We start from the raw sequence: 15189 nt of genomic DNA on the forward strand, positions 1-15189 counted from the left end.
TTGATAGGTAAGGTTAGTGATTTTGGTTCAAGGATTGATTTTTGTGGACCTATCGATTGAAATTGCGGCTTGGGTGTTTCACAAAAATGGTAATGCAGTTCTCATTTTGTTCTCTGTCCTGTGAATTCTGTGATGGGAAAATATTTCAAAGGTTTAATTTATCAGATGTACAAAAGTTAGCTCTTTCCCTTCTCTCATTATTTATCTTATACGGATTACGATCATGTTGATGAAGAGTAATTACATCTGCTATAAATCAGATTAAAAACGGCGTAGTGTACCATAATTAATTTGGTCATAATCTTATGCCTTGTCAAAGATAACATAATGAAAGCCAACTAACTGCTGTCTTGTTTTGATATATATGTTGCTTGTTAAACATGATTTCATGTGCTGTAATGATGCTTAATCCTACTGCTGTCTTGTTTTGATATATGTTGCTTGTTAAACATGACTTCATGTGTTGCAATGATGCTTAATCCTACCTTTGAATCTCATCACACCAATGGTGAAATGGAACCTGAGGAGTATATCCTCATGCATTCTTTTTCACCGAGGATAACTAATGGTGAGATCAACCAAAACCACCACAACCCTTAATTCTCACTGGAGCAACAAACTACAGTTGGTAAAAGCAATGCCCAACCAGGTTGTGCTTTTACTTTTAACTCCTACATTCCTTTTATATAATTGCAACTTTTTCCTTTCAATTAAAATTATACATAACTTCTTTTTGTTATTATATGAAACATGTATAATTTTGATTTGTATACTAATTTAATAAATATATAAAATTTATTATTACAAAATTGATAAGATTAAAAATAATCTTAATGATTAATTACTTTTATATGAATAAAATCTTTTACAAATTTTTATATAATAAAAAATATAAAAATGATTTATGATTTTTATAAAATTTTAATTATTTAATACTAAAATTATTATTAACATAAATAGAATTTTAATATATATTTTATAATTTAGTATAAAAATAATTTTAATTATTCATTGTTTTTAATTAATTATTATTTATAATAAATTTAATTATTATTTAACATATTTTATTTTAAAATATTTTAATTATTTATTCTATATATACATAAAATTTAACTTAATGTCATTAATAATCATTTTCCATTCTTACCACATATCTCACCTCTTATTTTAATCTCACTGTTATAGTAACTAATTTCATTAATATTACTTTTAATCTCATCGTCCATCCAAAAAGTGTAACACCCCTTACCCGAGACAGTTGCCGGAGTCAAGCACGAGGCATTACCTAACTTACTAGTTCGGAGCATAAAAATTTGCTTTTAAAAAATTTAATTCACTCACGTTCATTCAATATGTCCCTAAAAAGAAATCTCGAGACCCTAAATCATGCAATAGAAACAGTTCGAGTCCAAACCGGGAACATTAATAATTTTTCAAATACTAAAACAAATTAAAACAATTCATTTCATTATTCACAATAAAACTGTCCACCTGCGCAATAGTCACTAATTTAATTATAACTCGAGTTACAAAACTAGAAATTTAGATCCGTAAATTTTCCCTGAAACTAGACTCATATATCTTCTTACCATAAAATTTTCAGAATTTTTGGTTTAGCCAATTAGTCCAGTTTATTCTTTAAAGTCTCCCCTGTTTCACTATTCGACATCTCTGACCCCTCTTCACTAAAAATTAATCATCTCAATGAACATAATTCGAATAATATTCTCGTTTGTTTCTATTGAAAATAGACTCACTAATGAATCTAAAAATATAAATTATAACTCCAAATTATTTTTGTACAATTCTTAATGATTTTCTAAAGTCAGAACAGAGAATTTCAAAAGCTATTCTGATCCTATCTCACTAAAATTCAAATATCTAAAAATATACAACTCTTTTGCTTACTCTATTTCTTTTATGTGAAAATAGACTCATTCAGCTTTAATTTAATATCTCATTCAGCTTCTAATTCAACTTCTACCATTTTTGGTGATTTTTCAAATTCATGTCAATGCTGCTGTCCAAAAACTGTTCCATTGCAAATTCTTACTCTTTTATCATTTCTTTGTATTAACTATCATTTAAACACACACAACACCAAAACACGTTCCTACATAGCCATTTCAATAACTAATCATTATCGAATATTTACTTGCTACTCCTTAGACATATCATAAGGATACACACAAAATGACCAAGTCCCTATACATGCCATATAAATCAAAAAGTTGTTTAACAAAATCTACCGGAGTAAATCTGGATGGTGTGGTTGTTGATGTAGATCCGATCCTCCAAACATATATATATATCAATCTACAAGAAACAATAATCACACACAAGTAAGCTTACAGAAAGCTTAGTAAGTTCATAGGCTCATAATAAAATCTTACCAAAATTTCACTAACAATATTAATAAACAATAAAAATTCAACATTTCCTGCCAACCACAATCTCAAACAGTGAATCTATCCAATCGAGCTCAATATCAGATGTCAACTTATATTCCGACATTTAGCTTCATTTGCACTTACAAATACCTGCCAAATTAAGGATCGTCTTACGGATTTAAGTACATTGTTTGCCCGGTGCTATGATTTGCTTGAATATTTCACATTGTTATAACTCAGTATGGTTTTCTTCACTGAAACACCATACTTAATTTTCATAACTCAGTATGGTTTTCTTTATCGAAATACCATACCTACTTTTCACAACTCAATATGGTTTTCTTCACTGAAATACCATACCTACGTTTCACACTTTGCCATGGATCCACCATGGACTTATTCGTAAATTCATCACTGGTTATCGAACGTATGTACTCAATCCTACGTATCCCTTAATTTGAACTAACAATCTCATTTTATTCTTATTTTTACCATAATCATAATTCAACAAAAATATACGAATTGATACATTATATCAATCCCACATTAACAATTAATCATAAAAGTTCAACCATATGAACTTACTTGGGCCAATTTGTAGAAGTTGTAAAAGTTTAGAGACTAATTTGATACTTTCTCTTTTCCACGTTTATCTTGGATTCGATCTATAATATAAAATTTTCCATTTATTAGCATCTAATTCAATACTAATTCACTTCACAATTTATGCCCTTCAATTTTCGAAATTATAGTTTTACCCTAAAATTTACAATTTAGTCCCTACTCAATTAACACTTTAATTGATCTAATTTTCTCAATTTACACCTTGTCCAACCATTTTAGACTACTATATTACCTTTGATATTCAAAACCACAACACCAAACCCTAATTCTAAACTTTTTTACAATTAAGTCCCTAAAATCAATTTCTATCAAAATTACTTAATAAGATCATCATATAATAAAATTAAAGCTTTAATTCCATATTCATTCATCATAAAAATCCAGCACTCATCAATGGTAACTTTAAAAATCAGCCATGAAATCAATAACTAATGAAATAATTAGTTGGACCTAATTGTAAAAGTGTCAAAATCACAAAAATTACAAGAAATAATCAAGAATTAAACTTACATGGTTCAAATATATGAAAAATCAGCTTGGACGGACTCTTCAATGGCGTTTTTGGCTGAGAAATATGAAGAATTGCCTAGAAACTCTTTTAATTAAGATTTTTATTTGTTAACTTTTACAAAATTTCCAATTTTACCCTTATTACATCACTTTTACAGATTTTTCTTTTCTTATGCCGTCTCAACTATCCTTTATTGGCATATTTATGCCTTAAGTCCCTCCTTATATATCACTTAAGCTATTTAATCACAATTTAACAAATTTTGCACTATTTTCAATTTAGTTTTTTTAATTAATTGACTATCCAAACGTTAAAATTTTCTAACGAAACTTTTATACTAACTCAATGACGCTCCATAAATATTTATAAAAAGATTTATGGCTCGGTTTATGAACTCGAGGTCTCGATACCTCATTTTAGACCCAATTTACCTATTAAATTCTTTTTAAATCACAAAATTCAATAAATCACAAAATTCACTAATTCAAAAATTCTTCTAAATTCATACTTGACCCATAATTATTAGTTTATTAAATTTTAAGACTCATTGGTCGGATTTAGTGATCTCGAATCACTGTTTCCGATACCACTGAAAATTAGGTTGTTACAAAAAGAGTCTCCATTTGGATGGGCAATGAGATTGGCTTCGGTGAGATTGAAAATGTCAGTGGCGATGAGATCGAAAATCACAGTGGCAGACTCAATGTCGAGATAGGAGTTTGGATTCAAATGTTGTGATAGCGATGAGATAAAAATAGAGAATAATCATTAGAGATATTAAATTAAAAGTTGTTAAAAATAATTATCAATATATAATAATTAAATTAAATTTATATTAATTAATAATTATTAATATATAATAATAAAAATCTAGATTAAATGATAAATCTATATTATATTTATATTTATGTTAACTAATAATAATTAAGAATTACATAAATAACATTTATATTAAAATTTTAAAATAATAATAAAATAAAATATAGATAAGAGGGGCAAAATAGAAAATTTTCCTCTCACTGGAAGTCCAGTACCTCAATTGGAGCCCTCCCCTTCAGCGAAAATAGAAGGGTGCAGTGAGTTTGAAATTCTCACGGAGATCATCCAAAGGCAGACCAATCTTTACTGCAGTTGAATTTTCCATCATTTTAAACAGCAGATGCCAACACACTGAAAGCTTTGTGACATCAAAGGGGCCCTTAGTTTGCCACTTCATTCGATGTTATGTTAGAGTAAGCACTCTAAATACATAAAACTTCTTTTCATTACAAACCACAAGGACAAGATTCATTGAACAGGCTTCTAAATGCACACAACTTCCTAGGAGATTGATTTTGACATTTTTCTAGTGTTTAAGGGTTTATTTCACTTCTTTTGCTTGCATATAAGGTATATTCATGGTGTGGTTTTATGTACTTTGTATGATCATCAACGTCAGTTTAAATGCCTTCAATTATTACTAGCTTACCAGAATATCGCATTCCAATTTGGTGCGTTAGTCTGAACATATTGTAAGGCACACAGAGTAGTAGCGAGTCTAATCAAAGCACTACTGAAGTGGGGATATAGGATGATGACTGGAGAAAATGATGTCCATAAAACCCTCATAGCTCTTTTGATGTCAGTGCGCCCATTGCAAATAGATTCATATTCAGTTATTTACTTCCATAATCATCGATAATCTTAGTGCAATGGCTACAAATGTATGCCAAAACATGTGCTTGGCCTATCTCCTTGTTTTGTCCATCTGGATTTCACATGCCCGCTGTCGCCTCTCAATGAGGAACATATGCTGAAGAGGCATGAGGAATGGATGGCTATGCATGGCCGCGTCTACACAGACTCAGCCGAGCACGAGAAACTCTTTGCAATATTTAAGGAAAACGTTGAACGTATCGATGCTTTTAATAACGGTGTGGAGAAAGGATATAAGCTAGGTGTAAACAAATTTGCAGACTTAACTAATGAGGAATTCCGTTCCCTACACATTGGTTACAAATGCCAGTCTTTTGAATTGATGTCAAATTCAAAACCCGCAAATTTCTGCCATGGAAAAGTAACCGCTACGCCTACTATTGTGGACTGGAGGAAAAAGGGTGTCGTGACCTCTGTCAAGGATCAAAGCTCATGTGGTGAGTGAGAATTCATGGATTATAAGCTAGTCATTTGTTTTATTATCTTTTACTTCATGGCAGGTCAATATATGGTACTTGTTATATCTTGCGTCAAAATACAGGATGTTGTTGGGCGTTTTCAGCAGTAGCGGCTATAGAAGGCATAACAGCACTCAAGAAAGGGAAGTTAATTTTATTGTCAGAGCAGCAACTTGTGGACTGTGATATCAATGGTGAAAATAAAGGATGTGAAGGTGGCTTTATGGACACTGCCTTTCAGTTCATCAAAAGTAACCATGGCCTAACATCAGAAGCCAACTACCCTTACCAGGGATCGGAAGGAGCTTGCAGAAAGAAGGAAGCAAATCCTGCAGCAACTATAACCGGCTACGAAGATGTACCGCCTAATAACGAAAAGGCCTTGTTACAAGCAGTGGCCAACCAACCAGTTTCTGTTGCTATAGAAGGAAGTGGATGGTCTTTCCAGTTTTACAAGAGCGGGGTCTTCTTAGGGGAGTGTGACACTTACCTTGACCATGCTGTCACGTTGGTTGGGTACGGAACCAACTCGGATGGTACCAAGTACTGGTTGGCGAAGAATTCGTGAGGCACTGACTGGGGTGAGAAAGGGTATATGAGGCTAGAGAGGGATGTTCCTGCCAAGGAAGGCCTTTGTGGCGTTGCCATGAAAGCTTCTTACTCACTTGCATGAAAGAAGAAAATATTATTGGAATACTGTTATATTAAGCTGCAACCTGTCAATACCAATATCATGTTATTTGTCTGAAGGTGTAAAACTATTGTAAAATTTGTGTTATGGTAGCTACGCTTCCTGTAGGAAACTGTAAAAAAAAAAAACAGCAATAAAGTGTTTGATTTGATGATCTGCTACTGTTGAGATTCCATTTGATTTTTTTGGTTTAAAAAAACCACTGTTTGCCTGTTGTCACCCTGTAAGTTACTGAAAGATATAGAAGCGACGTTTCTTTTCTTTCATTTGATGCGGGCGTAAAAATTGTTAAAAGCTACTCCACATCTAATAATGAATATTACGTGTCCAATCAATAGATTCTCTCAAGGAATCTATTTTGCATTATGGAGTAGCCGAGTCTATAGAATTATCCGAATTAAAAGCAAAAGTTCATAACATAGGATGGTCATTATTAAAGTAATCTCTGTCTTTCAAGGTACACCATGAAGTAACAAATGAGAATTGATCATGCAGATGTTGTTTTATTAGTTAAAACTTATTAGGGGGAAAAGAAAAATGAGATGGTCTGCTAGAATGGTCCTTGCTGATGCCATTAATCAATCTATATATGTGTAATGAGCTCTTTCCCCTCCAGGAAAACAATTGTGACCATTTCTTCGAACTAAATGCTGGTTATATATATATATATGAGTAGAAAGATCAAAGGAAAGTGAAAGCTTTTCTTTCTGTTTCAAGGCATTTGGTAATAAGTACAGAACAATAATCCTGATGAAACTGTGCACATATACCCTTGTTTCATATAGGTTTGTATGAATAAGCTGATACGAACATAACTTTCTGTCCTTTTTCCTGAGGATAGCTAATTGGACTTTTTAGAATACTTAAAAGAGGACTATTCACTATACATGCTGCATAGACAGCTTCATAATATATTATGTGTTTATCTTCAAGCAGTTGGGTAAGAGGCTTCCATTGCGATACCGCAAAGACCTTCTGCAGCATCAATATCTCTCTGCATTCTAATGTATCCATCCTCACCCCAGCTAGTGCCCCATGAATTCTTCACCAACCAATACTTGGTCCCGTCTTCAGCTTCTCCATAGCCAACTGCTGTAACCCCATGGTCAAGGAAGGTGGTGCATTCGCCAGTGAAGACACCACTTTTGTAGTGTTGGAAGTCAGACCCACCAGCATCAATGGCAACTGAAACCGGCTGGTTGGCCACAGCTTTTAACAGTGCTGACTCGCTGTTTGAAGGTACATCTTCATAACCAGTGATCTTGACAGCATGGTTGGCTGATTTTTTCTTGTTGCAGCTTCCATCAACTCCTTCATAGGGGTAATTGGTTTCGGTAGTAAGTCCTTTATTTAAAATGATAAATTCAAAAGCATCATCCATGAGACCACCATTGCAGCCTTGGTCTTCGCCATTGACATCACAATCAACTAACTCTTGCTCTGATAGTGGGATCAATGTTCCAGTTTTGAGCTTGTTAATACCTTCCATGGCGGCCACAGCTGAGAACGCCCAGCAGCATCCTATATCATCCAAAAGAAACAATTAGCATTATGGAATCATAATCATTTAAAGTTGTTTCACAAATTGTTGTTACTTACCACATTGGCCTTGGTCCTTGATGCCGGTCACAGCTCCTTTCTTTCTCCAATCCATGATAGATGGAACTGCACTAACATTTTCATACCTGAAAGAAGTTGTTTTCGAAGCTGCAACAGTGTTGGAAGATCGCATTTTGTACCCATTTCTCATGGCTTTAAACTCTTCATTGGTCAAGTCCGTAAATTCATTAACACCTAGCTTGTACTTTTTGTTGGTATCAGTATTGTGGGATTCGATATACTCCATATTTTCCTTGAATATCTGGAAACGTTTCTCCTTCTCTGCTGCATCCTGATAAAGTCTGCTATAGCTAGACACCCATTGTTCAAACCTGTCAGACATAGATACCTCAGGAACAGAACGGGACGAGGCCTGAGAAGCCCAAATTCCCAAAACAAAGATTAAGGCCAAACATTGACTTATCGAAGCCATTGTTAGGGAGGAGTAAATTTCAGGAATGCTACAGTGAAAGAATGTGAGCTGTGAGGGATGCCAATCCTAAGATTGTATGTAGTTTATATAGAGAGGAGTTCTCGAGCCACACTTCTCCCATACTAGCAACAGACAAAAAAAACCTCAATCTACGTGCCCTGCAAAATATTCTGACGAGGACTCCATGCTAATTTCGTTACCCGATAAGATTCTAATTCGTATCTAACTTAAATTCTTGGATTTTAAAACTTCTGGCAATAAATTCAATAATAGATTCCAGACATCTTCAGATTGCATTTACATGTACCGTTCATCGTAGTGAAACTAAGAGTCACCCAAGAATATATCAAGAAATAAATATAGGAATATATTCCTTTTAAACCTGTTTGTTTTTCTGCAGAGTTTTAACATAATTCAATACTTCTTATTTTGATAGAATTATTAGTAGTTATGTTCGTGACAAAATTAGGATCCGAAATATTCAATTTTCATTAAACAATATTCTAATATGAAACGGAAGAAGTGATGGCTAAATTGTGATAATATAACATCCCTACCTAGAATCAAAGTGCCATTTTTGGCTGTACACCTAGGAGTAGTGTTTTGTCCTGCTTCCTCTACGATGGTGCCGAGGGGAATACTAGTTTGTGCCTTGAAAGAAAAGCATATTTCAAGACAGATGCAGTAGCGAAGCCCTTAGTTTAACTTTTACAACTAGATTAATATCATTAAATTAAAATATGTGTAGATATACTAAAAATAAAAAAATATTTCTACTAATATAACATAATTAAAATTTACTAGATTACAATAATATGGATAAAATAAAACAAATAAATAAAAAATAAAATGGAGGGACATAAGAATATATAATATTTTTGTATGTAGTTTAATGATAGTTGCCCTGTTAAAAAAACCTTAAGTTTTTACTCAATAAAGTATTTTTATAATAAAATTATATAATAATTTATTAAAAACCTAGAGATTAATGACATCCTAGTTCAAAAACACTTTACACGTAAAAAAATATCAAATAGTTTTACTGGAGCAAAAATTATGAAAGGAGCAACTGAGGTTGCAGACTTGCGGCACAGTTCATATTCTATTAGGTATGGTTGCAAATGCATCCATATATGTCAAAAGTTAAGGGCTTATCTTGTTATCAGTTAAAGTTTAATGGTTTACTTCGATGTACAAAGTGAAAAGTTTAAGAGTTTATTTAGATGTAACAAAAGTATAAGGGCTTATTTAAATAAAATAACAATGTTTAAGGATTTATATAATATATTAGCCATTTTTTAAATGAAGGAAATGATAGAATTGTGTTTGTTTCGCCTCGAATTTAAATATATATTTAATATTTTACCTTATGAATCGAAAATAAGAGAAAATTATATTTGGTATTCGAATTTTTATAATTTAATTCCATTTGAATAATGTATTAGATATAATAATTTTAACAACACCTTTATTAATGTTAGCCTAATTCTCTCTGTTTTTCCCTTTCAGTCAATCAACGGATACATCTCAGCATTTAAATTTGGATTGGGCTCCTCAAAAACACTCTGAAGTTGGGTTTGCAAGTAGATATTTGCACCCACCAAATCCTCCAATCCAACCCACCACCACCTCCTCCCTTTGTAAATGCCTGGTTAAGACTTTAAAGCCTTCTATATAGCTTATATTTGCACCATTACCTACCTGACCCCATTCGTTCTAACAGGTAGATGCTTTAGGATAAACAAACAATGCATGATTTGTTGTTTCTACAACCACACCCTTTTTATTACATTTTGATGGAAAAATATTCCCCCCATTCAGAGCATGCCGCATGAAATCCTTTGCTTTTGGAGGTAACCGCAATTGTCACAATTGTAACACCCCAAAAATTTGAGTGTTGTTTGTTGAATTTTATCTATAATTAAATTTTTGTATTTGTGGTTAAGTATCCTACTTGTGTGTTAGAGGGTAAGGGTTCAAACTTTATTTTTGGAACTTTTGTTATTTTGTTTACTTGACTTCTATCATTGATCTTTTGACTTAAGTTAAATTTTGTGTCAAGAATGAGCTTGTTGGTTCAATATTTTTTAGTTGTATTTGAGTCTCTGCGTAAACGAAAAGGGAACGTAATTATTTTTCTTTTGCTCTACAAAGGAAGTTAGTTATTTTAAATTATTAAAGTTCTTTCCTCTTCCTTCTTTGATTCTTTTTCTTTCTTTCTACGTTCTTCTTTTCTTTTTCTTTTGTTTTTTTTTTCATTTTCCTTTCTTCACTATAATTTTGTCTTTTACTCGTCTTTGGGACTTGCTATGGGTTTAGTCAGGAAGTTGTGTTTTTCGTTGTTCAATTGCAAGATTTTTACTATAAGTGCTGCTGTTGATTCCTTCGTTTTTGCTAAAATTTGTCTATTCTCTTTTTGGTTGAATAATACTATCAGTTGTATCAAATTCTCTGTTAATTGTTTAATTGGGCTTATTTAGGCGAGAATCTTGAGAGTAGCATTCCTCCAACATTGTAGTGCTGATTAAACGTTGTTCGTTCGTCGGTAAGAGCATAACCTTCATTTCAGAGCTTTCGCGTTGAAGTTTTCAACATAGTTCGATTTGACTGTAATCTAGATTTTTGACTCGATTAATCTCTTTGAATTGGACAATTGGTTGTCATTCCTAGGTTACAGGGTCATATCTAATGCTTCTACATCAAACCCATACCAGGTGTGTAACGAAAACCTGATTTTCTACAAAGTTTGAATGCCAGAAAACATGGGTCGACGCCACACGGTCGTGTGCCAGGCCGTATGGTAGGTTGTGTGTGTCACACGGCCGTGTGTCAAACCGTGTAACTCACTATTTGTGAATTAATGTCATACGGCAGGGACACAAACGTGTGTCTAGGCTATGTAACTCACTGTTTGTAAATTAGTGTCACACGGGCCATAGACATGGGCGTGTGTCCAAGATGTGTGAGTGATAATTTGAGATTGGAGTCACACGGGCGCGCGCTTGGCCGTGTATTAGACCGTCTAACTCACTATTTTGAGACACACAGCTGTGTGTTAGGTCGTGTGTGACATTAAGAGGGCCAATGGGTGTGTGCCAGGCCGTGTGGACTACACGGGCCAAACACCCAAGCTGTGTGAATCCACATGGGCGTGTGGGCCAAAATATTGAAATTTCCCTTAGGGTCGTAAGCGTCGTTCGAATCGAACGTAGGCCTTCCGTAAGGTCCGTATGATCTGAATTAGACCATATAACTTGATATCCAATATTTTGAGGCTGAATAATCAATTATCTGTACGTATAATTAATGCGATAACTGTTAAATGATAATAATCTGTATTATCTAATTATGAATTGTATTTGGATAACTGTATGTACATTCTTGATATTTGATATCTGTAATATGCATTTGTATTGGGTGGGAATGGTGTAAAGAAAGAAGTGCCGATAGTTTAATGATCTATCGAATTGAGTGGCTAAGTCACAAATCTGTATCTGATTTTGGCGATTTATCATGTACTGATCTAACAGCTAGTCTGTAATCACTCCGAAATGTGTCACACCGACACTAATTGGTGTGTAGGGCTAGATGAGTACTTGATACCCTATCTGGTGTGTTGGGATGGTCAGAGATGGTGTGTAGTGGATAGGGGTAGGAAACTGCGTCTGATTCTGATCTGTTCTGCATCTTATCTGACCTATTACAATAATACTAAGTATCATCTGTTTATGATTCTGTATCTAAATTTGGGAAATTACTTTTATATTTATATTGTTTTATTGCCTTTACATCTGTTACACACATTGAGTTATAAACTCATTCTATTTGTTACTGAATTGCAGGTAACCCATAGACTTAGGAGGCTCGATGTGTCAGGAGCTCTGTCATCTCTCTTTTCTAGATATTTTATTATTTGTTTAAAATTGAACTAATGTATGTTTTATTTCGGACTATAGTTTGTAAGCTCGGATTTCCGTGTTGGTTTAATTGGTTAAATGGTTTCTGTATGACGAATTTTAAAATACTTAAAAGGTTAGTTTTCCCTTAAACGTTTTAATGTAGCCTTCAGACTTGGTCTTAACGTCTAGGCTGGGTATAGGGTTTTACAACAGTAGCTTCCAATCCAACTCCTTTTTGCCACAATATTTTCTAATGCGATTACACCTTTTGTCGTCTCACTTCGAAAGCAATGCTGACGTCTCAACGGTAAAAGCAAGGGCCCCAAAAAACTAGGGGAAAAGAGACAACAAAAAAATGGAAATAAATAGCAAATGGTAAAGACAAAGGTGGTCAATGGAAGAGAGAACAGGGGAATTCCATATCTTCCAAGTAAAACCAATAAATTAAAGTTTTATTTTGATATTTTTATACATTTTAATTTTACTATGTATATTTTATTATATACATCAATTTTATATATATACTATTATTTAAATCCCTGGTTGAGTTGGTGTCACGAGTCAACCGGACACCAATTCGATTAGAAAAATTATGAAAATATCCTTTTGTAATTAAAATAAATTATATTATATGAGGGTACTTTAGTATTTTATTTTAACAAAAATCAATAAAAACACAAGTGTGGTGGGATTTGAACCAACACCGTTAAATTGGTAAAATATTAAAATTACCACTCAACCAAAATTTTAATTTATTATATTATATACATTTTTTAATATGCACAATTTATTATCTCTACCATTTGTATATATTAATAATGAAGTTAACTGAGTTAGTGTCATAAGTCAATTGGACACTAACTCACAATTGATGATAACATCATGATAAACAATTGTAGTGCATTTAGTATTGTTAATATTGTAACACCCCTTACCCGTATTTGACGCCGGAATAGGGTACGAGGCATTACCAGAACACATACACTTGTAAATGTATTAAACCGAGACATGAAACTTCATCCAAATTAAAACTTTTCAAATTTTTATCTTTGAGTCCCTAAATAGGGCCTACGAGGCCCAATACATACTCATTCAACCAAGTCATGCAAGCTTGTACATCCACAAAATACAACATCATAAACATATAACTTAACTAATATTAGCCAACCTCAATGGCCTTATACAAAATGAACTATCAAATATTATAGGCCAACATTTTAGGCTAACTCATAATAACATCTACACACATAATCAAATCCCTATACATGCCATAGACTTAAAAATACTTGAAGATCGTTGATACAATACCAATCAATAACTTGTTAATGTGATAGAATCTCCAACGACCTCCAACTCGAGCTAGCATCTATGACACTATAGGAAAAAAGAAAGGAAGGGGGTAAGCATTAAAGCTTAGTAAATAGGTACGTAAATAATAAGTGATTTATTAACATGCTTTTGTTAATCTTCACAATATGTTCTCAAGATAATACAATCATAATTGCACATAGTTCCACACTATTTATTCATGTTCATCTCAAGCTATCTACTCAAGTCACAATCACTCAATTATTTATATCTTGAGCTATGAAACTCAAAATTAAGATCCGCTAATTTTACCTTAAACTAGACTTACATATATTCTTACCATAAAATTTTCAGAATTTTTGGTTTAGCCAATAAGTACATTTTATTCTTTAAAGTCATCCCTATTCTGTTGTCTGTCAGTTTCGATCCTTCTTCACTAAAAATGAATTATCTCCTCATACAGGATTCGAATGATGTTCTCGTTTGTTTCTTTTAAAAATAGGATTTTAAACATATAAATTCTAACCCATAATTATTTTTGTACAATTTTTAATGATTTCCCAAGTCAAAACAGGGGATTTCGAAATCATTCTGACATTGTCTCACTAAAATTCAAATATCTCATAATATGAATTTCTTTTGCTTACACCGTTTCTTTAATATGAAAATAGACTCAATAAAATTTTATTTCATATCTTATTCAACTTCTAATTCGATTTCCACCATTTGTTTTGATTTTTCAAATTCACACAACCGCTGCTATCCAAAACTATTTTATTTCTAAATTTCACTCTTTCATGTTTTCTTTATAGTAACTTTCATTGTAATACTTACTCCGTATCAATCTTACCAAAGTTCGATCATATATCGAGTACATTGCTCATAAGTTTACACACATATACCTGCACTTATTCATCACATGTCATATTCGTTTACACTTAGTCATTTCCCGTTGAACATATCAGAATAATAACGGATATCCGGTGGCCTGCACATAGTACCACTTTTGTAGTCAAAGCTACCTTCTTCACAAAGTGGCGCTCACATAGTACCACACTTGTGACCAAAGCTATCTCTTCTCAAAGTGGCCTTCACATAGTACCACACTTGAGTCACTAGTGACATGTCACTTGTATCCTATTCTATTCCTAATGTTCAACCGAAAAATTTCTCACTTTTCAATACTTGTCTATTTCATTCAATATACAACCACATTTCATAAAACATAATAAAATATGATAACGTAACGATGCATTATTTACATGCAAACTTACCTCGGTAGCACAATCGATGAAAAGGACTTATTTGTCATATTCTTTGTTTTTCCCCCGTTCTAAATTCGAATCTCGTTTTTCCTTGATTATTGAGCTTGGAAGCTTGAAAACCCTAACCATGGCTTCCCCCTTGCTACATTCAGCCAAGCAGGAAGATGGACAAGGGTTTTTAGCTTTTATTTTGTCTTTTAATCCATTTAATTACCAATGTACCAAAATGCCCTTTTTACTCTTCTTTAAAATTTTACCCTTTCATGTCCATTTTTGTCCATTATGACATAAAATGGTCTAATTACTATATAAGGAC

General features: G+C 33.0%; 2 protein-coding genes and 1 long non-coding RNA gene across 3 annotated transcripts; 1 reads left to right on the forward strand and 2 right to left on the reverse strand.

Moving 5' to 3' along the window:
- Positions 1-4936: 4936 nt before the first annotated feature.
- Positions 4937-6523, forward strand: LOC105771324 (senescence-specific cysteine protease SAG12). The gene is made up of 2 exons (XM_012592755.2): positions 4937-5657; positions 5762-6523. Exons 1-2 carry the CDS (start codon positions 5231-5233, stop codon positions 6244-6246), a joined length of 912 nt encoding a protein of 303 aa, XP_012448209.1. The 5' UTR covers positions 4937-5230; the 3' UTR covers positions 6247-6523.
- Positions 6524-7050: 527 nt separating this feature from the next.
- On the reverse strand, positions 7051-8446 carry LOC105771323 (senescence-specific cysteine protease SAG39). Its single transcript, XM_012592754.1, has 2 exons — positions 7969-8446; positions 7051-7890 (listed from the first exon to the last, which is right to left on the reverse strand). Exons 1-2 carry the CDS (start codon positions 8399-8401, stop codon positions 7298-7300), a joined length of 1026 nt encoding a protein of 341 aa, XP_012448208.1. The 5' UTR covers positions 8402-8446; the 3' UTR covers positions 7051-7297.
- A 4875-nt stretch (positions 8447-13321) lies between these two features.
- Positions 13322-14558, reverse strand: LOC128041405 (uncharacterized). Its single transcript, XR_008196423.1, has 2 exons — positions 14511-14558; positions 13322-13674 (listed from the first exon to the last, which is right to left on the reverse strand). It is a non-coding gene; the product is annotated as an uncharacterized LOC128041405 (long non-coding RNA).
- Positions 14559-15189: the final 631 nt, after the last annotated feature.

The sequence above is a fragment of the Gossypium raimondii genome, chromosome 5 (assembly GCF_025698545.1).
Source record: "Gossypium raimondii isolate GPD5lz chromosome 5, ASM2569854v1, whole genome shotgun sequence".
NCBI lineage: Eukaryota > Viridiplantae > Streptophyta > Magnoliopsida > Malvales > Malvaceae > Gossypium > Gossypium raimondii.